The sequence below is a fragment of the Trachemys scripta genome, chromosome 19 (assembly GCF_013100865.1).
Source record: "Trachemys scripta elegans isolate TJP31775 chromosome 19, CAS_Tse_1.0, whole genome shotgun sequence".
NCBI classification, from domain to species: domain Eukaryota; kingdom Metazoa; phylum Chordata; order Testudines; family Emydidae; genus Trachemys; species Trachemys scripta.
This window is the reverse complement of record NC_048316.1, coordinates 7,771,717-7,796,148: the sequence shown is the minus strand read 5'-3', so window position 1 is coordinate 7,796,148 and position 24,432 is coordinate 7,771,717. Positions and strand designations below refer to the sequence as shown.

At 46.7% G+C, this 24,432-nt stretch overlaps 1 protein-coding gene across 4 annotated transcripts in view; it reads right to left on the bottom strand.

Annotated features, from left to right (window-relative positions):
* ACAP3 (ArfGAP with coiled-coil, ankyrin repeat and PH domains 3) overlaps positions 1 to 15,803 on the bottom strand; it is a 167,750-nt gene extending 151,947 nt beyond the window's left edge. For all 4 annotated transcript variants that reach the window (XM_034753170.1, XM_034753171.1, XM_034753172.1 and 1 more), the window contains exon 1: positions 15,467 to 15,803. In XM_034753170.1, the coding sequence (XP_034609061.1) occupies positions 15,467 to 15,513 (47 nt within the window). In that variant the 5' untranslated portion in view covers positions 15,514 to 15,803. The remainder of the gene's footprint in view (positions 1 to 15,466) is intronic.
* Between the last annotated feature and the right edge of the window lie 8,629 nt (positions 15,804 to 24,432).

Genomic DNA, 24,432 nt, shown 5'->3' with positions numbered 1-24,432 from the left:
CTAGAAGGGAAAGCTCCTGCGTTCTGCAGCCAGGCAGTCCAAATCCCTCTCCCCCTAACAAATAAGGGCCTGAGCCAGACCCCGACAATCTTCCCACTGACTTTGGATCAGGTCCTAAGCTTGCTGTAGTACGTATGTTCCCAAAGGCCATCTGCACAGTCGAGACCTTACACTTGCATCCGTCCATGAAATGGACATCTTGCTATCATTGTTGTTCATAGTCTAAGGACAGACGGGACCATTGTGATCATGTCGTCTGACTTTCTGCAGAGCAAAGGCCGGAGAACTTCCATAAAACAATCCTTAGAGCAGAACTTTTAGGGAAAAAAAACCCTTCTTGATTAAAAATGGTCGTGATGGAGAATCCACCGGGGCCCTGGGTAAATTGTTCCAATGGTTAATCGCTCACTGTTTGGCAATAAGATGTAATTTTTTGTTTAATCTGTATTTGTCTAGCTTCATTCCAGCCATTTCTCTGTTAAATTGAAGAGACCACTATTAAATACCTGTTCCCCTTACAGGTATTTACAAACTGTAATCAAGTCACCCCTTAACCTTTTTTGTTAAACCAAATAAACAGAACTCCTTGAGTCTATCATTTATAAGGCAGGTGTTTTCTAATCCTTTTATTTAGTCTCAGGGCTCTTCTCTGAACACTCTCTCCCATTTATCAACATCCTTCTGGAATTGTAGGCACCAGAACTGGACACAGGATTCCAGCACTGGTATCACAGTGCCCAATAACCTCTGTGCTCTTACTTGGGATTCTCCCATTTATGCATCCCAGGATCGCATTCTGTCTTGGCCAGTATCACACTGGGAGTTGCTGTTCAGGTGACTATCCACCACACCCCTAAATCTTCAGTGTCGCTGCTTCCCAAGATAGTCCTCCATCCTATAAGTATGGCCTACATTCTTTGGTTCTAGATGTATACACTTCCATTAAGCCATACTAAATAAAATGCATTGTTTGCTGGCACCCAGTTTACCGAGCAATCTAGATCGCTCTGAATCCGTAACCTGTCATCTTCACTATTTGCCACTCCCCCCACTTTTTCTGTCATCTGCAAACTTTATCAGTGATTATATATTTTCTTCCAGGTAATTGATAAAGATGCTAAATAGTGTAGGGCCAAGAACCGATCCCTGCGGGACCCACTGGAAACAGACCCCTCTAGATGACGATTCTACATTTACATTGTGAAGACCTATCAGTTAGCCAGGTTTTAATCCATTCCATGTGTGCCATTAACTTTATATCATTCCAGTTTTTAATCTAAACGTCATGTGGTACTAAGTCAAACAACTTACAGATGTCTAAGTATATTACATCAACTCTATTACCTTTATGAAGGATAGCCCTTGAGAGATTAGTGTCTTCAAATGACATTGTTCTTCTTAAATATCAGGACAACGGGCTGCCCCACAACTCACCCAGAGTCAAATCCTTACCAAGGGTTTTACTCCAGCCTTACCCAGGCAAAACTTCTATTAGATCAATGAGTAAGGACTCCTGCATCCATCAAGCTACTTTGAACAATATCCCAAATATATGGAACCAGTCTTGAGTGGCAGTTGGTACAAGCTAGATGCTTGTTTGATCTTTCTTCTGTTTCTTAGCATTTCCAGCAGCTGGGACCAGCACTCCATTAAGAGAATTGGCTGGGGATGTGAGTCTAGCCTTGCTCTAGCAGACCTGTGTGTCGCAAGCTTAGAATAGTTAAAGCAGAGGCCTTTCCCTGAATCTGTTTGACGCCTCGTCCCCTAAACACAGATGCAACCCCCTCCTCTTCAACTCTTGAAGCCCCCTCCAAACTCAGGCAGTGCAAGGAGAACAGGGAGGAAGTGGCAAGGAGGGGAGGCTGGGGGCCTCCTGCTCTCTCAGGGCTCTCACATAGGTTGTTTCCTACATCCTCCGGCTGGGTCACAGTGCAGGGACAAACCCGTACTTCCTGCCAAAAGAGGGTTTAACAGGGCGGACAAAGAGGGGCAATGTTGGCAGACAGAGCAAGCTGTGGGAAAGAGCTCTGGTTCACTGATGCTGGAACAACTCCGGCATGCTTAGATGGCTGGTTTCTGCTAAAGCAATTACACGCAGGGCTGTACTACCCCAGCAGAGCTAGGGCCGCAGAAAGGGGTTGGGCTTTAAAAAAGTAGCACTGTAGAGCACAGGGCTATAAAGGGGCCCCAAAGCAGGACGTGTGTATGTGTGTGAACAGCTTAAGGTTTTACCTGTGTCCTAGAGGCAAAGAAGCGATCACAGCAGCTCTCCAGGTGCGTAGAGAAATTATACCGGACATGTAATATAATCTTAATTTTACAAAGAACACCTGCACATAAAATGTCCACATGCAGTGAAATGTATTTGCAGCCTGATCGGGTACCTTCCTACAGTCAGTGCTGCCAATATTTCCTATTACACCTGCCTATTTTTCAGTACATGTGTCTACACTCCATTGATGCTGGACGTTGAAAGACACTACAGTCTGTTTGTACTAGTATTTATATATGATGGGGCTGTGTATATTCACACATACCTACCTACAGCTGTCTTGTCTTTGTTTTCAGAAACTACACACACAGCTAGAAGAACTACTCTCCTGTATGTGTACGCACAGAGAGCTGGGATCGCCCAGTCTCCTGCACATAGGTCACATGCTGTTTCCATGAGTGATAATTACCATATTTTTTTTATTAGAAACTATCAAGTCGCGCACTAGTACGATGCGGCAGACTGTGTGTATGCTGGGAGGGGATTATCTCACTCTGATATTATATAATCTGTTTAGACTGTGTCGCTCGATGCTTATTTGGGGAATGAATGAGCATTTCACTCTGGGATGGTGCCACCCATGAATTCTGACATCACTCCTTTAACCCATTGTAATAAATATACTGTATTATCCCAGCTTTGCCTCTTAGCTGTTCCTTGCTCTCATTCTACACACCATCCATTAACTATACTAGAGTGATTAGTGGGGGGGTCCGAGGGGAGGGTGTATGGGTGTGTGTCCCCCTTAGTAAATTAAGTGCTGGTTAAATGCGCCAGACAGATGGTCATAGGTCCCCACTTACCCCCAGATTAGACACAGCAGTAGAGTACGCTTCCCCACCTAGCATCTCTTGCAGTTAAGAGGCAGGACCTAAGTGACACACCCTCTTGTTCTCTCTGGCTGGTTAACATATTGTGCTGTCTAGTGTCAACACCCAAACTTCCCCCTGAGTTCTGGCTTGGACTTGAGTGTCATGGCAGGAAGTAGGGATGAGATAACCCTCTAATGAGGCTCAGCTGGGAGCGGATATGACCCACCTCTGGAGCTGAGACTCCGTGCAGCGTGGGCCCGCTGCTGAGACTGTCAACAAGGGTGTGGGTGGTAGTGGTGGTGCCTGGGCTACAGAAACTGGCTGCACGAGCCCATGTTGTCCAGTTTCTGGTGGAACTCCCTAGAGCACAGCCCCTTTCAATTATTTCCCCCAGGTCCTTCTCCCTGCAGTAAAAACAAATCAAAACCTCTTCCTTCCAGCGTGAAATAGGAGGCTGGAGGAGACAACTGGGGCAAAGATAAAAGGGGACTCGGCAGCTTTACAGCAAACAAAAGCTCCCCCATATGTCAGAACTTGCTGTGCCAGCAGAAGGGAACATTTTGCCAGGAGGTCTAGGTCGGAACAATGATCCTGCCTCCTTTCGGGGACAGCGGCTCAGAGGAGCAATCGGCTCTTGCAGGCGCGTGGGAAGTTACCACTCGGAAGTCCTGCAGTTTCCCCTCTTCTCTGCCCTGGCAGCCACCTGCTCAGAGGCACGGTCACTGTGAATTGGGGCCAGATCCACTTTCATCTCAATTCTCAGCCCATGTAAAAACTACAGTGAGTGAAGCCAATGGGTGTGTAACCCTATAACAGACCACATGCTGAGCCACCACTAGGAGCGCAGGGACATCGGCGTTCACACCCCTCTTCTCCTCAGTCCGGACAGGAAGAGCAGCCCTGATTTCCTCTCCCGAGCAGCTCACGTTGGGTGCAGCATCTACCCAGGTGCTTTCCCCTCACTGGTTTGTGACCAGTGGTGACGGGTGGGGTGGCTGCTGTTGTGGACAGCCCGGTCTGGACCCAGGGCCACTCCAGCCCTCCGTTTGGATGGGACACGCTGAGGAAAAAGGGATCCTGCTCCCATCCTCCTTGTAGACCTCAGGGGCCATCACTACCCTTGTTCTCTCCGTTCATGTGCCCCCAAATCACCAGAAAGGGACCAGAGGCGAGGTGAAGGCATACCCCTATGTGGCCCACAGAGAGGGAGGTAGCCTGCATTGCCCCTTTGGCTATTGCAGCTTGCACAATCCATCCCCAAGCTTGCCCTGGGGGGGTGCATCTTGGCTCGGGGCTGCGGCTAAGGGCTGCAATCTAACACTCTGCGCTGGGTCCTGGTGCGCTACAGCTGCCCAGTCAGTCACACATGCCCTCCCCTGCCATGGAGCATTGCTGCCCCAACTCCCGGCCGTGCAAGGGAGAGACCTGTTTGGAACCAGGCAAGCTGCACGAACTTCAGCAGAGCAGACGCTGACCTGTTCCGTGGTGTGGGAAGGACTGGATAGAAGGACTCTGGCAAGCCAAGGCCTCTGTCCATTACATTGGTGGTGGTTTATGCCCTCCCCAAAGTTGGGAACTACAGATCACTTTGGGTGTAAAAGAGAGCAGAATTTGGTCCGTTACTCCAGGGCAACTCTACTGCAGTGAGCGAGCTAGAATGCAGTAGCAGAGGGCTGGATTTGACCATTGGAGTCTAGCAAGAAGCCCCCTCCCACCCACCCTGTGTTTCAAACAAGCTTTGCAAAGAGAGGAACCCAACCTCAGACACCAGGGAAACCACATTAACCGCACCAGGAACCAACCGCTGCTGAGTATGCAACAAACTGCTCAGCAACGGGGCTGATGACAATCCGACTCTGAATATAGCACCAGGGATGCAGCGAAAACCAGCAAGGAATCAAGCACCCTGGGCCTCTCCCTGAAACACACCCCTGTTGCTTTTTCTCCTCTTGGAGCTCAGTGAAGTTTCCGAGTCCTTGTTTCTTTGTCTCCGATATCCAGCCCCTTAACATTACCCACACAGCCGCAGAATAATCACATTTCAGCCCCACAAAGGCAGCTGCCGTCTGGAGGTCTAAGCACAGGCAGCGCCTGGGAACGAGAAAACCGATCGTTCCGCCAGTCTCCCTTCTTCATAAAAAGAATTCAACAGCTGACATGTCGTAGCATTGCGAAACCAGCGTTTAAAGGGCACTTTTTAGTAAAACTGTAGGGCTCCAGAAAATTGTCACTCCCTTTTCATTGGTTTGGGGGAGCAGGCACGTGTGAAGGAAAAGGAAAGACAGATATTATTTATTATTAAGGAAAATGGGTGAACACCAGGGTGTAGAAGACAGAGAGCTAGCATCCGCTATAGAGCCAGGCATGGCATGGGCAGACACTGCCCCTGCACAGGTCCACCGTCCTGGCCTTGTAACAGTCCCCCTTCCCCATGGCGCCGGGACCCAATGTTCAGCTTGTAGCTCTGATGATACCTCTCAGCCTTGATGCTGTCCCTGCATCCCCAACAACCCAGCCCCTCCTTTGGGTTCACCAGCTACCCCATTAACACCCATCTTGAGCTCCAGCAGCTGCAGCCTCGTTACAGCTCCGGCGCTTTTCATCTGCTTTCCAAGGTGGAGAGACGGGGCCGCCTCAACTCGTTGCTGGTGCGGCTCACCCTAGAACGTGGCCTGGGCTGTTGGCGCTTCACCGACCAGCACTAATAGCAGCCCCCGTGGAGTTTAGCCAGCCCCCTGAGGGAGCCGTGCTCGGCGCTCACCCAGAGGAGGCAGAGCTTCGGTTCTTTGCCCTGCGATGATTCTGCAAACCCAAACTGCCCTGCCAACAGCACCAAACTGCGTAAAGTGCCCAGCTTAACGGCAGCTACGTCACCGGAACCACTGGCTGGAATCAGCCTCTGGCACTCTACTAGCTTCCAGGGAATTATTCCAGCCTTTCGCTGGTGTGACTGACAGCAGCGTCAGACCCACAGTGTTATTTAACCCCATGGAGCCCATTAGGCTACAACGAGGCTCTGAGTTCAGTGGGAGCAAGAAGGAGCCCAAGCTACGCATGAATGATATTCTGCAAAATGAAGTTTCATTGAACCGTTGCTCTCTGTACACACTTGGCTTTCTGCAGTCCTTCGAGGGACAAAGACTGGAACTCGGCGCCCTTGCATGGTGCCAGGATAATGTGTAAAGTGTAATTATCAAGCCATGTAGCAGCCTCTAAAGAGGGATCACTGAAACACACATGGTTTCAATAGCAGAGATAAGTTAACTTCAGAGCCTCCCAAACTCATCACCTCTGGGTCTGATTAACCTCATCAGCTCTGGTTTTTACTGTTCTTTTTTTTTTTTTTTTTTTTTTTCCTTTTAGCAACCTCCATCTTCAAACTTGCAACCTACTTACATTTCCTTGTTGCAGTTAGGAAATTGGCTACTTGCAAACTAGCCCCCATCCTGATCTTTGCTTGCTCTGTGGCTTTTGGCCACCCCATAAAACAAAGTTGACAGTTCCCAGCTCTGTCAGTCTCTGGCTTTCTGGGAAAGCAACCCAGCCTCACGCCCTCAGCAGGCAATAGCCAAAACCTCCTCCTGTGAAATCATTCAAACTGTGCGGCTCCCTCCTTGCACGTACATTACACCATCTGCTGGGACTTGGTTCCAGGGAAAACTAAGGAGAGAAGAATATCCCGGCCACGAGAGACTTTGTCTTCGCTTGCTACATAGCCCAAGTGATCAATTAAATTCACCACGTACATCCCAACCCACAGAAAGATATAACTGAGAGGGACAGCTACTAAAAACAAAACCACCCAGCTCCAGCTAACAAGCTGATCCAGAAGGCAACACCCTAGAATTAAGTCCAGTTCACACTTTAAACCTAGCTGATGTCTCCATCAACGTATGTGCTATTGCACACAAACACTTTACATTAAAAGAACATGATTAAGATTGCAAAGTCAAATGTTCCGAAGTTAGGAAATACCACAATTAATGGTGTGGTACACAGGCAACATTAAACCCACATTCGCAGGCTCCTGTGAGAAGCAGTGAGTTTTACAGTTAAAGACCTTGCATGGCAAATGCCCTGTTCCCAGGCCTAGAGAGTTTAATCTCAGGACCTGGGAACAGAAGCTCCCCATGTGGATCTGGAGTGTTGGGATGGATCATGGGGTTCTTAGGTTATACAGGTCCCAAACCCTTAGGTCTAGCATGTTTGGGCACTTAAAATTTCAGGGACCTACAGAGGGAACAGCTTACAGAGTACTCGGGGTGAATCTACATTTGTAGGGGTAAATCCAAAGCTCCCTGCTGAGTTTTCACCCAGTCCTCGCTCTAATGTCAATGGGATTTTGCTTGAGTAAGCACTGAATAAGGACCTCAGGATCTGGCCTATGATAATATAGACTGAAGGCCTTTGCTTTTCCAGTGCACTGCAGGATGCAAATGGCAGCTCTGAGAATAGTGAACCTCAGCAGAGACGAATGCTACCCTCATGTGCCACCTTCTATGGCAGTCCAATGGGGGGCGGGGACCACCTGGCTGCATCAGATGAGAGTCCCAGTCTGATCTATTGCGAATACAATTCACCTGCCATGGGACCAGCTGAGCTGCGAATCCACCTCCCTTGGAGAGGAAACCCTGAGGGTGGTGATGTTACATTTACGTTCCACGCATCACATAACCAGCACAAACATTGTAGCTGCCCTAGAAGGTGGCAGGTGGAGGGAGAATACACCATTTTGACTAGAGATGGACCCAACCATGAATGCTGGATCCAGATTCCCCAGGCCCTAGAACAACATTGGTAAAGGCCAGATCCAGGCCTGAATTTTATGACCCAGGTTAGTCTGATTCTGACTCATTTGAAAAAGATCTCCTAGAAAAACTCTCTCTCTAAGGTTGCGAGTCATGAGGCTGCTGGACTGCGCCTCCAAGGTGCAACAGAGCCCCAATCCACAGGAATTATCACCCTGGGGCTTCCACTAACCCCCTGGAAACATCAAGTATACATGCTATCTATGGTACTTAGACGGTCCCATAGCATCTGAGTCCATAACAATCTTTAATGTATTTATCAGCACAATGCCCCTGTGAGGCAGGGCAGTGCTAATATCCCCAATGTACAGAGGGGAAACTGAGGCACGGAGAGGTTCCATGAGTTCCCCATGGTCACACAGGAAGCCTGTGCTGGGGCAGGGTTCTCCCAAGTCCCAGATTAGTGCCCTAAGCACTGGACAAAATTCATCTCATACCTATGTAGGGCCAAATTCTATATGCCTGGCATGCTCACTGAACTTGTTAAGAAATAGGTGTATGTATTTGGGGGCAGAATCTATCCCATAATATATAGATACAGTAACAAGCATTGATACATACCTAGAAGTCAGGGCTACCTAAAGCCCAGGATTTTCTCTTACATGGCAAAAGTAGTTCAGATCCTGAAGCAGTCACTGCAGATTCGCCATGCACATACACAATTCCCATTAGGGGAACGAGAGTCCTGCCCAGGCATCAATATGAGAACACAAGGTTCAGTCGCAACACTGCTCCCGATGCACTGCAAAGCTCATTGCCTTGAAAGGAGTCTCTCAAAGGTTTGCAGTGATTGCTTGAGGCTGTAGAGTACTTTTGTCCTCCATGACACCATAAACACCAAAGACTGTGCGGCAACTTCAACTAGTGCGGGATGCCCCGCTAAGGAGGCTGGGTTTCCCAGAGGGGGCGCACTCGCCCGTGCCCCAGCCACTGCACCAGCTGCCAGTTATTTTAGTAATGAAGTTTCAAAGTGCTAGCTTTAAGCTACATGGTTTGGGTTCATGGTCTGGCTACCAGAGACCCACCTCTCTGTACCTTATCCCAGCAGTTGAGATCACCTGGGGCACTCAAGTTACAATCCCTGGATTTGAAATGCGTGCTGCTCCCCAAGGAAGGCTGTTGACTCTGGAATTTGGTCCAACAGACCTTTATTGATTGACTGGCCGTGATATTTACATAGGCTTTCTGGCCTGATGGGTGGAAAGGGGAAAGTCGGGTCTCCTGAAAGTTGGGAGGAAAGAGAATTCTGTAGTTGATACTGTGGTATTTTAGATTTTAATCATTTCTGCTGAGAGTTCAGCACCTGCAGCAGCCATAGGATTGATTAGGGTGACCAGACAGCAAGGGTGAAAAATTGGGACAGGGAGTGGGAGGTAATAGGAGGCTATATAAGAAAAAGACCCAAAAATCGGGACTGTCCCTATAAAATCGGGACATCTGGTCACCCTAGGATTGGACCTTGGTTTCCCCTTTGTCCATGTACATGCTAAGGGGATCACTGCTTTAGAAATGCAATGTGTGATGAAATCTCCTCCTTCCTGCAAATACGCCAGCCAATAATGAAAACTTTACAAATTACGCCCCGATTCTGCATGGAGCTCTGTGCGGTTGGATCTCTTTGCAAGCATGAGGTCGTTGCGCCATCAGAGGGCTTGTCTGTATATGAAACCTTGCACTGGTGTAACTCAATTAATTTCAAATCAATGCAGATCTTGTCTACACGCACATTTGAACTGCTTTAGTTAAGCAGGTTTCAAACCCGCTTTGTGGCCCCTCTTATTTTGGTTTCAACGACTCAGTTTAAACTACGTCAATTTAAACTGAAATAAGAGCGTCCATACAGGTTTTTGCGACGATTTAACTAAATTGGGTAAAAATCATATCTTGAGTTAAAGGCTGCACCATTTATACCAGTGCAAACTCCTAACATGGGCACACTTAAATCGATTTAAACTATACTTATCCCACTTACTCCAAACTGGTTTAATTTAGTAAATTACAATAATAAGCGAGATCAGTGTAAGTGCAGTTTAAACCAGTGTGCTCTGGTACAAAAAGACCCAGGTGTAGACCAGCCATTAATCTGAAATAGCTTGTTACAGCGGGAGCTGAAAATGATCAGTGCACTTGCCCAAGACTCTGAAATACCTGACAGCATCTTCTGACTGATGGATTTTAACTCTCCTTTGTTTGGAACAACCTATTAGGTACTTTTTGCAAGAACGGTGGTGTTTCTCCTGCATTTGCATGGAGTTGGAGTGAGATGGATGAGTCCTTTTTTCTAAAGAGATCGGCACTAACACCCAACCGTAGCTGTATACCTCCAAAGGAAACACTTTAGCTTGTGCCCCAGTGCCACTGCCTGATGACAGCGCTACTCTGGGGAATGCGTTGGTTTAGAAGCCACACCTGCAAAGCCTGCCATGAGATTGCAAAGCTTCAGGGAGGTGGGGAATGGCGTTCCTCAGATCTGTGTGCGTGGCATGACATGGCATGTGGGTCTTGTGTATCCTGTCCTGAAAGAGAGCACTGCTGCCTTCATGGAATTTGTTTTCCCTTTCTCCCCAGTGCTGGTCCAGGGACTGGGTGGGTTTGGGGAGGAGTGGGTGCCTATTCCCTGGGGGTGAGATTCTCTTTTTAGGGGGTCTCTGGGGTAACTGTAGTCAGAGGAATTACCTGTCAGCAGGACTCCAATGTGTACCATGTGAGCACCCGATGTCCAGAGCTGCCGAGGAAGCACGACACCTCCAGCAGATTCTCACAGTCCACAGCCTAGTCTACAAGGGGCAAACCCTGACCCCGTGGCTAGAAACTACAGGAAGCCTCCATCAGGGAGCCTTAGATGCCTTGTGGTTCTTTCCTTCCCTGACCCCTCATGGGTTTTTGCCCCAGGAAGGAGTGATCCTGCCCCTTGGTTCTTCTCTGGGCCTCCCAAAATTAAGGCCATGCTTTGACACCTTTATTCACACTGAATAGCACCTGGCAAGTAGCCCCATTGACCTGGATGGGATTGCTCCCAGAGTAAGGTACTACTCAGCATGAGTAAGAGTGGCAGAATTTGGCCCTTAATACTCTAGTGGGAGTCTTGCCTGAATGAGCCTCAAGATTTGGCAATAGATCTGTGGGTATCAATCCTAAAAAAGGGGCCAGATCTGCCCCTGAGATGTGAACCCACTGAGTCACAGCAAGGACAGAACTGGTCTGAGATGGTTACTTTATAAACCCGCATGGATGAGGGCGGTAATGGGGCCTTCATTCATATAATCTCGACCCGGGCCCCATTTCCTCTTGAGGTTCCCTTATTGACAGTAACAAGTCAGAAATCTCTTCCTGTATTTCACAGGCGACGGTATTAGTTAAGCAATAAAAGGCTCTGCATGCCAGATAGATGAAAGCATTAGTATCTATTGGGGATTGCATGCAAATGCTCTAAAAACTGGTCTTTCAAGGTAATTATGTTTGTTTACTGGAACTTGAGACTGTGCATGTTTCCACAAGATGCTTAACAGGAACAAGGTTTACCCACCAATCTATAGATCTGTACATATTTAAGTGGGGAAAAAAGCAGCAAAAAAAAAAAAGGATTTTCCTCTCAGCAGATGGTCCCTATCAAGCGCAAGGTGCCGGACGAATGTTGCATTGAGTTGGTGGTGTGGAGCATTGTGAAGTATAATTGGATTTGATTGCCAAAGGAGGCTAGAAGCAGTGTATTGTTAGAAGCCTTATTATAGGATGCCTCATGATGAGGGTCTGTTCCGCATACATAGATCTTCCAAGCAGCTGTTGTTTCTTTCCCTCATGTATGACCGTGAAAAAGATTTGCAATGATTTAGGGATCAGTGTTGAGGGCCATAAACCAGTTATAAAATAGAGTACAATTGTCAACAGAACTGGGGAGCAGAAAAGTGCTTATGGGGTTAACATTCAGATACTGTGGTGATGGTGTCCAATAGGAACAGAATGATGGTCGTTTGGTTCAGACACTGGAGTGGGAGACAGGAAATCGGTGTTAAATTCTTCTCTCTGCCACAGAGCCCCTGTGTGACCTTGGGCAAGTCACTTAATCTCCATTTCCCTCTCTGTAAAATGGGAATAATAAGCCTAGTTTTTGCCCACCCCTTGTCTATTTGGACTGTAAGCTCTTTGGCACTGTAAGCTGTTTCTTAGGATGTGTTGGTGAAGTGCCTAGCATAGTGGGGCCCTGATCCTCATTGGGCACTATTGTAATAAAAATAACGCATACTAGTAATCTAAGGACCTGGTTAGATAGATGGAAGGAGGAGGAAAAGTGTCAAGGAGGGACTATAGTGTAAACCCTAACCGGGTTTGGAGAGGGTTTGTTTCTTTTTACCCCAAGCTTGAGTATGTCACTGTCCTTTTGATTTACTCGGGTGACTAGAAGTTTATATACGTCAGTTATTCCCTTCTGGAACTGCTGCAGCTCCAGAAGGGAATAACTTCCCTCTTCGACCATCTCTCTCTCACCCTCTCACTGCAACAAGCAGACTGCGTCCAGCCATGTGGGAAAAGACAAATTCCATGCTTAAACCACTGGCTCTTGATAAAGGTCCAACAGGGTATTCTGAGAGCCATTTTGTTTTTACAGACAGAGGAGAGCAGGCAGCAAGGATGCTGCCTGCATACTAAGAAACCTGGCCGACAGCCCACGCACACTACATGCTAAATAAATAAATAAACACCTCAATCAAGCTTGACGTCACGCTGGAAAGGGTCACTGCCATGTGGAACAAGACATCTGGCCCATGAAGTCACTGCCCTGGAAAGATGCCATGGAACAGTTCGCAGGCTCTGCAGCACAATGGGACCCGATGAAGGGGGAGAGGGGGGAGTCCGCTGGGCTTGATTGTTTGATGCTAGGTACGTTCAGGTGTGAGGAACAAGTCTCCCACACACTCTGCAAAACCTTTCCGCGCTTCTAGCTGCTGGAAAAACTTCTGAGAGTCGAATGCAAGCGGGGGAGGGAACAGCCCTGCCCTGTCATCTCACATTGGCTCAGACTATTACAGTGTATGACCTGACATTGCATGTTACTAACAGGGTTTGGAACAACCGAGAACGGGGCCTAAACTCTCAGCTACATTTAAACTGTATGGGGGTGGGGGGGGGAGAGGAAAGAAACCGCTTTGTAATCCCCTTGAACACAAGCACACCACAGACACAGGGAAATTCACACACACACACACACACACCCTATATACATTTACACATACAAACACAGGCATTCTCAGCATCCACACCAATGGACTATTGCAGCCATTCTAAGGAATCGCACATTCCACTGGGTTTTTTTAAAATGCATTTAAAGGGAAACACTCATTTTAATAAACAAAAAGCCCTTGCAGACAGGGATAACTGAGAATCAACTACAGTGACTGTCTATCCTAACCCCTTGAGAACCTTGCTATTTGCAGGCTTATTTCTGCACTAGTGGCCCACCCACCACATTTTCGCCGTCTATTGTCTTTCCTGGCTTCTGTCAGCACTGAAGTACAGTATGAGACGCAGCAGAAGGTTATTAGCCTTGGAGGGTCTGATCTTTCTATTACAGCATCTATCCAGGATAGCAAGCTTCTGGTGCAATGGGGCAACAGCATCCATAACCCTGGAATCCTTACCCCAGTTTCTTGCATTTGTACAATAGCCTGATTGAATTACCGTAGGACTAGGATGGAGTCTTTTGTTCTGAGAGCCTGGGATGCCTTGTAAGAATCCCCAAAGGGACTGAATTTGATAGTATAGACAATTATTCCATGTCGTTAGGATAGATCCTCAGCAGAGATACATCTGCATTGCTCCACTGACACCAGTTTACCCCAGCTGCGGCTGTGAGCCTTTCTTCGAATGATACACGCAGGAGGGAGCTGAAGATTTTTAACAGCACTGGGAAGCAAAATGAACAGGGCAGAATGTACAGAACAAAAATCCTCGCCATGTAATTCAGAGCCTAAACCTGCCATGCCAATAGTACTTGGCCATTTATCACCGAGACCTGGGGGCAAAGCTTATAACTAATTGAAAAATCTCACCCATCAGCCCAGCCGTTGCCTGATTAAATGGGGCTCCCTATTGCAGATCATTCGGTTGGATTCGGTTAGTATAAATACTGCCGCTTACTTTCACGTCCTTCCAGAACCTCGGGGAGAAGGGCTGACTTCTTATTTTTTCTTTTGATTGACAGAATCATTTATCAATTGTGAACTGTCTGGATCAACGCTCGGAATAGGGGTATAGTAATTGAATCCTTTATGTGCCGTCTCTTTGTAACCTCCCACCCCCTTCTCTCTCTCACACACGCACACACAGAGCAGATGACCTTGGCAGTCAAAACAAAAAATCATTAAGAAAAAAATGAACGGAAACGTTTTTGGTTTTGGGTCTGAACTCTGATTAATTACCTCCCATTGGAGTTACAAGGCTAACCATGCGAGCGGTTCTTTGTCTGACAAAACTGGATTTCCATGGCCCAAGACTTCAATCCAGCCTCGGTTAGGGTCTCTCTGCCTGGATTTAGCCTGTGGTCAATCACAGAACTTGTCTGTTCCGTTGGCGGGTGGATGATCACAAGGCAACATCTAGCCACAAGGAATCAGAGCCCTGCCTTGCCTTTGATCACAATGCAGCTGACAGTGATCTGCAGGGCATGCAGAGGGGACCGTGGTCCCGAGGCACGCTGGCATCCCTGCATCCCTTAGGGCTTTCTCATCCCCAGCCACAGTGCTGGAACTAACGGTGCTGGAGGTGCGGCTGCACCCCCTGGTTTGAAGTGGTTTCCGTCATATACCGGGTTTACAACCCCCCACCAGAACAATTGTTCCGGCACCTCTGCCCCCAGCCTCCCATGCTCTAACCCATGCACCAGCCTGACAATGAAGCCAACAATCTGCCTCGTGCTCGAGTCTTGCCCCTTCTCCCCCTCCATGTGCAGATACCCAGACACGCACCCACCCTGCCCGGATTACACAGGCCACTTTCGCCCCCTCTCCCCCTAATGCGATTAGAAAGAGCGGAGCTTTGCGGCGCCCCTCCGGCAGCCTTTCCGCGCCTCAGCTCCCCTCTCCTCCGCCGGCTGCTCATTTGCAGGGGCCGTGCCAAGGCAGGATGCAGTCCGAGGGAAACACACGGTCCTTATCAGGGTGGAAATCAGGGACTATGAATGACAGGACCCTATTTCCCCCCCCCCCCCTTGCAGCGTTTCTGCAGAAGCACTGGCAATTCTACGGATGATCCAATGGGTTCTTTCCCCATCTCTCATTTCTGCCCTTCCATGCTGGCTTGGCCAGGTGGGGCAGCATGTGTGTGCCTGGCATCTGCATGCACCTAGCGGCTGGAGACGGAGCCCAGCAGGGTCCAGGGCTGCTCCTCTCCCCTCCATCCATCTAGGGTGACCCGACAGCAAATGTGAAAAATCGGGACGGGGGGGGGGTAATAGGAGCCTATATAAGAAAAAGACCCAAAAATCGGGACTGTCCCTATAAAATCGGGACATCTGGTCAGCCTACATCCATCACCTTCCCCCCCAGACACACACACACACACGGGGGGTGATCCCTTACCGGAACCGGGGCGAATCCTTGATGCACTCCTCAAATTCCACCGTCATTTTCACAGCTCAGCTCCGGGCACTTTTAATTGAGAAAGTTCATCTCCCGCAAGGCAAAACAACCCCCCCAACACACTGGATCCACCTTCCAGCCGCTGTGCCCCCTGGCTTCCTTCCCCCTGCGCGGCAGGGGCCCCCGGTTTCCTCCCCTCCGCTGCAGTGCAGTGGCTGAGTGGAGCCACGAACAGGCACATGCAGGCTCCTTTCTCTGGACTCGCCTGTCACTGGCTGGGGAAGGAGAGAGCTAGGCAGCTCCAGCCTTGCTGGCCTGTCACTGCTCAGGGAGCGTCGCCAAACTGCTCCGCTGCGAGCTTTCCTCCCCCAGCCTCCGCGCAGGCTCGCCAGTTTGGGTTGGACGTATTCCTGGAGGTTTCATCACATGACCTAATCTTGACTTAAAGATGAATCTCTCCTTCCTGGAAACTCCAGGACAATCCTGGAGGGCTGGCAAGGCTACCTCCGCATCGCTCCCCCCACCCACATCCTACAGCCTTTGGGGCGCACGCTGAGCCCATGGGAGCGCTGCGCCCTGGCCTTGCCTCTTGACCGCATCCCTCTGCCTCCCGGTGCGCCTATGCCACTTGGCTTCTTAGAGTCGGCAAAGGCATCCAGCCAGGGACTGTCTGTCTGTACAGGACCAGCAGAAAACTGCCCCAGTGCAGTGGTTCTCAACCTTTTCTCATTTGCAGACCCCCTAGAAAATTTCGAATGGAGATGTGGACCCCTTTGGAAATCGTAGGCACCGTCTGCGGACCCCCGGGAGTCCATGGACCCCAGGTTGAAAACCATTGTTCTGTGGTAATGACAACCTTTTCGCGGACCCCCAGGAGTTCATAGACCACAGGTTGACAACAACTGTCTTGATGGATGACACTACTGGTCCAATGTCTTGGATAGCGGCCTGAACCCCATGCTTCAGAGAGAGCTGTAATCAGACCCCTCCAGAGAAATGCGGGCCCCTGGAGCCCCACTGCTTCCCATTTCACTGTCTCTAGACAGCAGTGTGACCGTTTGTGGGACCTCCTGAGCTCTGGACCCAAGTACCATTGTCCCCACTTTCCTCCCCTCTTGTCAGCCCTCAAATACAACAGCCCATAGATCCCTAGTGGGGAACCAGGACATGGCTGCCATGTCAATATCAAATAATCAGCCTCCTTGTTAATTCACATCCGTGGAGTTACTCCTGATTTACACCAGCATAACTGAGATCAGACTCTTCCCCTTTGTGTTTATGGCAGGTTAGCGTTTCCCTTCTCTTCTCAAAACACTGCAGGGGAATGAAAATGTGAATTGAATGGCCAGGACATGTTTAATGTATTTGTTATTATTTCTGGACAGTGAGGGGTGGGGGTTTGAGGACAATCATAGAATATCAGTGTTGGAAGGGACCTCAGGAGGTCATCTAGTCCAAAGCAGGACTAATCCCCAGACAGATTTTTACCCCAGTTCCCTAAATGGCCCCCCTCAAGGATTGAGCTCACAACCCTGGGTTTAGCAGGCCAATGCTCAAACCACTGAGCTATCCCTCCCCCCCTTGAGACATGTCTTGCTGCCCACCCACACGGTTTCTGTTTCCTGGTTCAAAATAAGCAGGGCCAGATTTTCAGAAAACTGTGGTTGCCTTTTGAAAAGGGGCTGTGTTTGCAGACTTGCTCGTGCAATGATCACCCCTCAGTTCATGTAATCATGGTAACGGGGTGGTTAAATGACCAGCTGGACATGTAACTAGCAATCTCTGCGTATACAGTTGCCACTATTCATCGGCACAATAAAATATGCTAGGCCCTGTACAGTATACAAGGTCCACTCCTGCACTACCAATGCCAATGGTAGCATGGCGATGCTCAGAATTACTAACTCTAGTCTCTCATTTAAAAAATTCTATGGGTTTGATGCTGCTCTCGGCCATTTTGGTGTAAATCCGGACTAACTCCAATGACATCAATGGAATTACACAGGCGTAAAGCCAACGTGAGAGCAGAATCAGCCCCGTGAGGCTATATGAATGGATGAAATTTTTCACAGATCAAGTTAATTTAATCTGGCATGGATAAACTGGAATAAATGGGGTGTGCTTAATCTTTATCCTCCCCCAGTTAAGCAGCACAGACAGCAGAAGCACGGGGAGCCTTTTCTACACAGCAGCAAACGGTACCGATTGTGTCATTGTCACATCATGTCACATTATCCTGATTTCAAATTTTTAAAACAATTACATTTTTTTAGGTATAAATCTCCCTATACAGTATAAACAAATGAATCACAGACAATGTGGGCTTGAACCAAAAAACAAGAGCCAAAAGACCCAAAGGGCTGGGGAAATTTGGATCCAAATCAAAACTTCATGAATAGACTTTATCTCAGTAATGGGCCAAACCAAAAACTGGAGGGAATTCAGTCCCAGTTCTGTATGCAAACACTGCAGTGAAAACCTAACTCTAGACAATGCTCGTGTTTCTAACAGGCCTCTAGGACTGCATTGGTCAGAGGAGGAATTCTGTACTGTAAGCATTGAAGAAGTGAGTTATTTACCCACGAAAGCTTATGCCCAAATAAATCTGTTAGTCTTTAAGGTGCCACCAGACTCCTTGTTGTTTTTGTGCTGTAAGCAGAGGTCTGATTGATGTAACATGATCATTGTACATTGCATGATTGCTAAGAGCTCACAGGAAGTTATAAGACAAATCAAGACTTTTTACATTTTTAAAATTGTCTTTGGTGCATCCAGTGTTGAGAGTGGGGGGTCGGGGCTGTTGGGGGCCCCTTTCTAAAAGTGAGATTCATCAGTTTCATTATAACGGAGTCCAGATGCTACCAGACTAGTTGAAAGTTGGGCAGATTTGTCCATTAAAAACTCTAATCTCAGTTATGTATAGGTGGGCAATGGATTTTAAGTGGTTTTATTTCTCCTACATACTGTCCTTGGTTACTACTGACCCAGGCTGTGATTTTTACATCTCTTTTTAGTGTATTAATTATACACCTAGTTATTCCAGTGTTTGGCACTTTAGAAATAGGTGTAATAAAAACAAAATAACAAAAACATGAGGACAATGAACACTAGCATTTAATATTGATTACCACCATCTTCTTATATTTTTATCCACAGTTATTTATTATGAACAAGTGGTGGCACAGAAGCAATCTTTTTTTTTGTTTTAATGAAAGTTTAAAATGTTATTAACCCAGTCCTGCTTGAAATGCCTCTGTTGATTTCAACTGGGATTTTGGGCCCAGATCTGCAGTCAGGATCCATTACTTGGGGCCTGATTCTCAGCTAGACTGTCGTAGCACTGGAGAATTTACACCAGCTGAGAATTTGGTCTTGGCCTCCCGCCCCAAAAATTATTCTAAAACTAAACAGCCTTTTTCTGCAAATCCTTACTTATATAAATAGTCTGTTACTCCCAGGAGTATCCTCACTGATATAAACAGGAATACTCACGTGACTAAAGACTACGAACATTTATAAGCATTGCTGCTTTAGCACCTGATCCTACAAACTCTTATCATCTGAATAACTTTTCTGCGAGGCTGCTTACCTGTGTAAAGTTACACTCAGGTTTGGGTGTTTGAAGAATTGGGGTGTTTTGACATACTAATCTGACTTTAATGGGAATTGGATTAGGCCCCATCTGAGTTAGGAGTTAGCCCTAAATTGGACTACTTGCTCTTGCAAGTGAAACAAAGTAAAAAGCCCAACTCAGAGGTATTATCAGGCTCACAAAGTAAATAATAACCACACTTACGTGTTCTATGAATTCTCATTAGTCATATGCAAAGCAGCAGTCTGGCCTAGTGGCTAGAGCAAGAGACAGGCACTCAGGAGACCTGCAGTCTATTCCTGTCTCTGCCAAGGTGTGATTTTGGGGGAAATCATTTTGATTCTCTGTGCCTCACTTTCCCCCATCTGTAAAATGGAGATAACAATACTGACCTCCTTTGTAAAACATTTTGAGCTCTACAGATGACAAGATCTAGGTAGTAATAGTAGTATGTTTACAATGGCAGGTAAGCATCATTATGTCCACTTAACAGATGGGAAAATTGAGGCATTGAAAATCAAAGTAATGTTCCCAAAAAATCACACCATGGCAAAGACAGGAATAGGACCCAGGTCTCCTGTTTCTCAGCCCGGTGCCTTTATCCATTGGACAAAAGTTAAAATCTTTAGCTGATCATGTGTATTACATTTTGTTTCATAAGATATTTTCCAATGTCCTAGTGATGCAATTAAATAACACAATGGCATAGTCTGCTGATGGCTTTTCTGTATTTATAGCGATTACACTTTTTAAAAAAAGAAAAAGATCATCTATGCCACCACCATTCCAAACACGCAAGGACGTTCACAGAAGAACGATGCTACATATAAACAGAAGGATAAGCCTACTACCAATCTGGGTCTTTGCAATTAAGGATTTCACCTCCATAAACTGGCACTGCAGGCTGTCTCTTTAACGTCAGCCAACTGTGCTCGCAGCACTGCTTTGAGGCTTGTACCTTAACTATGAATTGCCTTGCTTTGTGGGTTTATTATGAGGAAGGTAACAGAAGTATAGGTAGGCCTAATGCTGCTCCCATGTGATTGGGGATTGTGATACATGCAGTGCTGTATCTGGTAGTATGTTAATCTATGGTAATCCTTATACAGATATTAAATTGAAAATAGGTGCTAAATGTGTTTGCACTAATTAGAAGGGATTGCGGGGCCTACGTTCCATGGAGAAAGGAGGATATTGGTAATTAAGTTCTATTGCCTAAATGGCAGAACCTCGGCCTTGATTAATTCATTAGGGAGCCTAGCAGAGGAGATCATAGCTGATCTGTGTAACCCTGACCAGAAGGATCACTATAGAAAATAGATATGTGATGTAATGGGTTAATGGAGCAGCCATTCATTTCTGGAGACACTTAGAACAAAAAGAAATGTGCTTTGAAGTAATGTTAAAATTAGGGCTGTCAAACGATTAAATAAATTAATCGCGATTAATCGCACTGTTAATAGAATACCATTTATTTAAATATTCGTTTTCTACATTTTCAAATATACTGATTTCAGTTACAACTCAGAATACAAAGTGTACAGTGCTCACTTTATGTTTATTTTTTATTACAAATATTTGCACTGTAAAAAACAAAAGAAATAGTATATTTCAATTCACCTAATACAAGTACTGTAGTGCAATCTCTTTATAATGAAAGTTGAACTTACAAATGTAGAATTATGTACAAAAAATAGCTGCATTCAAAAATAAAACAATGTAAAACTTTAGAACCTACAAGCCCGCTCGGTCCTACTTCAGCTCAGACAAACAAGTTTGGTTACAATTTGCGGGAGATAATGTTGCCCAGGTCTTGTTTACAATGTCACCTGAAAGTGACAACGGCATTCACATGGCACTGTTGTAGCCGGCATCGCAAGATATTTACATGCAAGATGCGCTAAAGATTCATATGTCCCTTCATGCTTCAACCACCATTCCAGAAGACATGCATCCATGCTGATGATGGGTTCTGCTCGATAACCATCCAAAGCAGAGCGGACCGATGCATGTTCATTTTCGTCATCTGAGTCAAATGCCACCAGCAGAAGGTTGATTTTCTTTTTTGGTGGTTCGGGTCCTGTAGTTTCCGCATCGGAATGTTGCTCTTTTAAGACATCTGAAAGCATTTTCCACACCTCGTCCCTCTCAGATTTTGGAAGGCACTTCAGCTTCTTAAACCTTGGGTCGAGTGCTGTATCTATCCTCAGAAATCTCACATGGGTAACTTCTTTGCGTTTTGTCAAATCTGCAGTGAAAGTGTTCTTAAAATTAACATGTGCTGGGTTATCATCCGAGACTGCTATAACATGAAATATATGGCAGAACGCAGGTAAAACAGAACAGGAGACACACAATTCTCCCCCAAGGAGTTCTGTCACAAATTTAATTAACGCATTATTTTTTTAACAAGCATCATCAGCATGTCCTCTGGAATGGTGGCCAAAGCATGAAGGGGCATATGAATGTTTAGCCTATCTGGCACGTAAATACCTTGCAACGCCGGCTACAACAATGCCATGCAAACGCCTGTTCTCACTTTCAGGTGACATTGTAAATAAGAAGCAGTCAGCATTATCTCCTGTAAATGTAAACAAATGTGTTTGTCTTCGCAATTAGCTGAACAAGATGTAGGACTGAGTGGACTTGTAGGCTCTAGAGTTTTACATTTTGTTTTGAGTGCAGTCATGTAACAAAAAAAATCTACATTTGTAAGTTACACTTTCACGACACAGAGATTGCACTACAGCACTTGTATGAGGTGAATTGAAAAATACTATTTCTTTTGTTTATCATTTTTACAGGGCAAATATTTGTAATAAAAAATAGTAATATAAAGTGAGCACTGTACACTTTGTATTCTGTGTTGTCATAGAAATCAATATATTTGAAAGTGTAGAAAAACATCCAAAATATTTAATAAATTTCAGTTGGTATTCTATTGTTTAACAGTGCGATTAATTTTTTTTAATGGCAGTTCATTTTTTGGTTAATCGCGTGAGTTAACGGAGATTAATCGGCAGCCCTAGTTAAAATGGATGCTGGTTTGAGAGCTGAGCGGTCGTTATGGGCCTGATTCTGCAACCTTTAGGAGGATCCTCAGGTGGTAAAACTGTTATAGCCCCACTGAAGTCCACTGAGCTATTATTACAATTTACCCCAGATGAGGCTGTGCGCTGTAGAGTAGTGCTTATTCACAGGAGATGTTCCATTGAACTTAATAGAACTACTTGCATGAATACCTCTGTGAATAAAGGCTGCAGACTCACATCATATATTTTACCTAAATGCTGCTGCAAATCCATTGTGTACAGCTCTGTGAAGCCTGACTCCCTTTAGCTTGGTGTTTCCAGCTTGTATTTTTTATTAGTATTACCACTATATTGCCCTTCTCTACCGAGGAGCTCATGCTTCCCAAACAGCTGTGAGCTGGGAATGATCATAATCTCCATTTTACAAATGGGGAAACTGAGGCACTGCATTGACATTACTTGCCCACCCATACAGTCTGTCATTGACAGGAATAGAACCCGTCAGCCCCTTCTCTAATCAAGAGACCGTGCACCCTTCCCAGAGCTGGGAGCAGAAGCCAGAAGTGTATCTGACGCGCTGACACTGTTCTAACCACTAGGCGACACTTCCGTGTTGAGATGACACTGGTCAGTGGCAGATCTAGACACAGCATATAATGGTGCTAACAGGGGACCCTGACTGAGTGCCAGCAGGCAAGGGGAATGACACGTCTGCTCCCCACTCTACTCCCTATTGAAGCATCCTTTGCTGGGGCTCTGGGCGGAAGGGGTTCAGTGAAGCTGACAGGATACATAGCAGTGTCCCTTGCGCAGCTTGGGTGATACTCACTCCTGTGTAGTGGGCCAGCACAAAGCGTGTGCTCAGCTCAAGCCCCCAGAAGCCCTGTTTTGAGGACTGATCTGTCACTGGGTGAATTTCATAATTCCCATGGCTAGCCCAGGGGATTCTAGCACCAGTTCGTGCTGCTTTTGACAGCACAAATTTCTGCAAGGTCCCATTCATGATGAATGCTATATACAGTAGTTGCTTCTGCCAGGGCAGCATGGCTCCTTTAGCTTTTGCTTTAATTATTTATTTTGAGGGGCACAGATTGAAAAAGGCACACCTGGACAACACATGATTGTTTTCCTGTTGCAATCCACACTGTAGATTATTGTAAACTAATGGATTTTAAACCTAAAGGATAACATTCTTAGGGTGGGGTGTAGGGTGACCAGATGTCCTAATATTAGGGGATTTGTAATTTTTTATAAGTGCCTTAGGCATCACGACTACAGGCTGGATTCTCGAAAGCATGTAGGTGCCCAGCTCACCTCAGTACTTTTGAGGATCTGTGTCTTAAATTCCTTTTGAAAGTGGGACTTAGGTCCTAAGTGACTTATCCACTTTTCAGAGTAGCAGCTGTGTTAGTCTGTATCCGCAAAAAGAACAGGAGTACTTGTGGCACCTAGAGACTAACAAATTTATTAGAGCATAAGCTTTCGTGGGCTACTGCATCCGAAGAAGTGGGCAGTAGCCCACGAAAGCTTATGCTCTAATAAATTTGTTAGTCTCTAAGGTGCCACAAGTACTGTTCTTTATCCACTTTTGAACATTCTGCCCAGAATTTCTTTTTCACTGTTTGTGCTGTTTGCTTATTGTGTTTTTCAAGTTATTCTTAGGTGGTGGTGGTGCCATGTTGATACAGACTAGTCAGTTTCCCCTTGGGTTACTTCAGTGTCTAGTCAATTCCATTTTCAAGTCCCCCCTGCAGCTGCCTGGCGTGCAAACTGCGGGGAAACATTTTGGTTAAAAACAAAAACCAAACCCACAACTGTTTCCCCCAAGGGAGCATTTTTCAAGGCTCAAAAGCTACAGGATGGAGCAGACGAGACCCTTTAAAGGCTAAACCTCGCTAGACCTTTAAAAAAATTTTTTTTCTTTTGTAAATCACAAAGCCATTACACGTTTTATACCAAAGGCAACACTTTTCCTCACTCCCTAGAGCTGATTGCAACTAAGTATCGGCTCCTCCTCTTGCTCTGTGGGTGGCTAGGGCTTGCCAAAGTTGCAAGCAGCCGCGACACCAACCTCTTTAGGCCCCTGAAAGCTTTCTATCTCCTGAACATGTGCACCGATGTGGCGCCCCTGGTCGCTGCCTGCAAAATGCATGGATGAAAATGCACCCTGGAAGGGGCGCGCGGTTTGGCGAGACAGCCAGGGGCGAGCTGCCCCGCGCCCTGGGAGGGGAAACAAGACGGGAAACCTAGGCGAGGGGAGAAAATTCATTGCTGGGTGGCCCCGGGAGAGGAGGCAGCTGTAGGAGCTGCCCTGCAAGGAGCCTATGGGAAGGCTGGTTGCC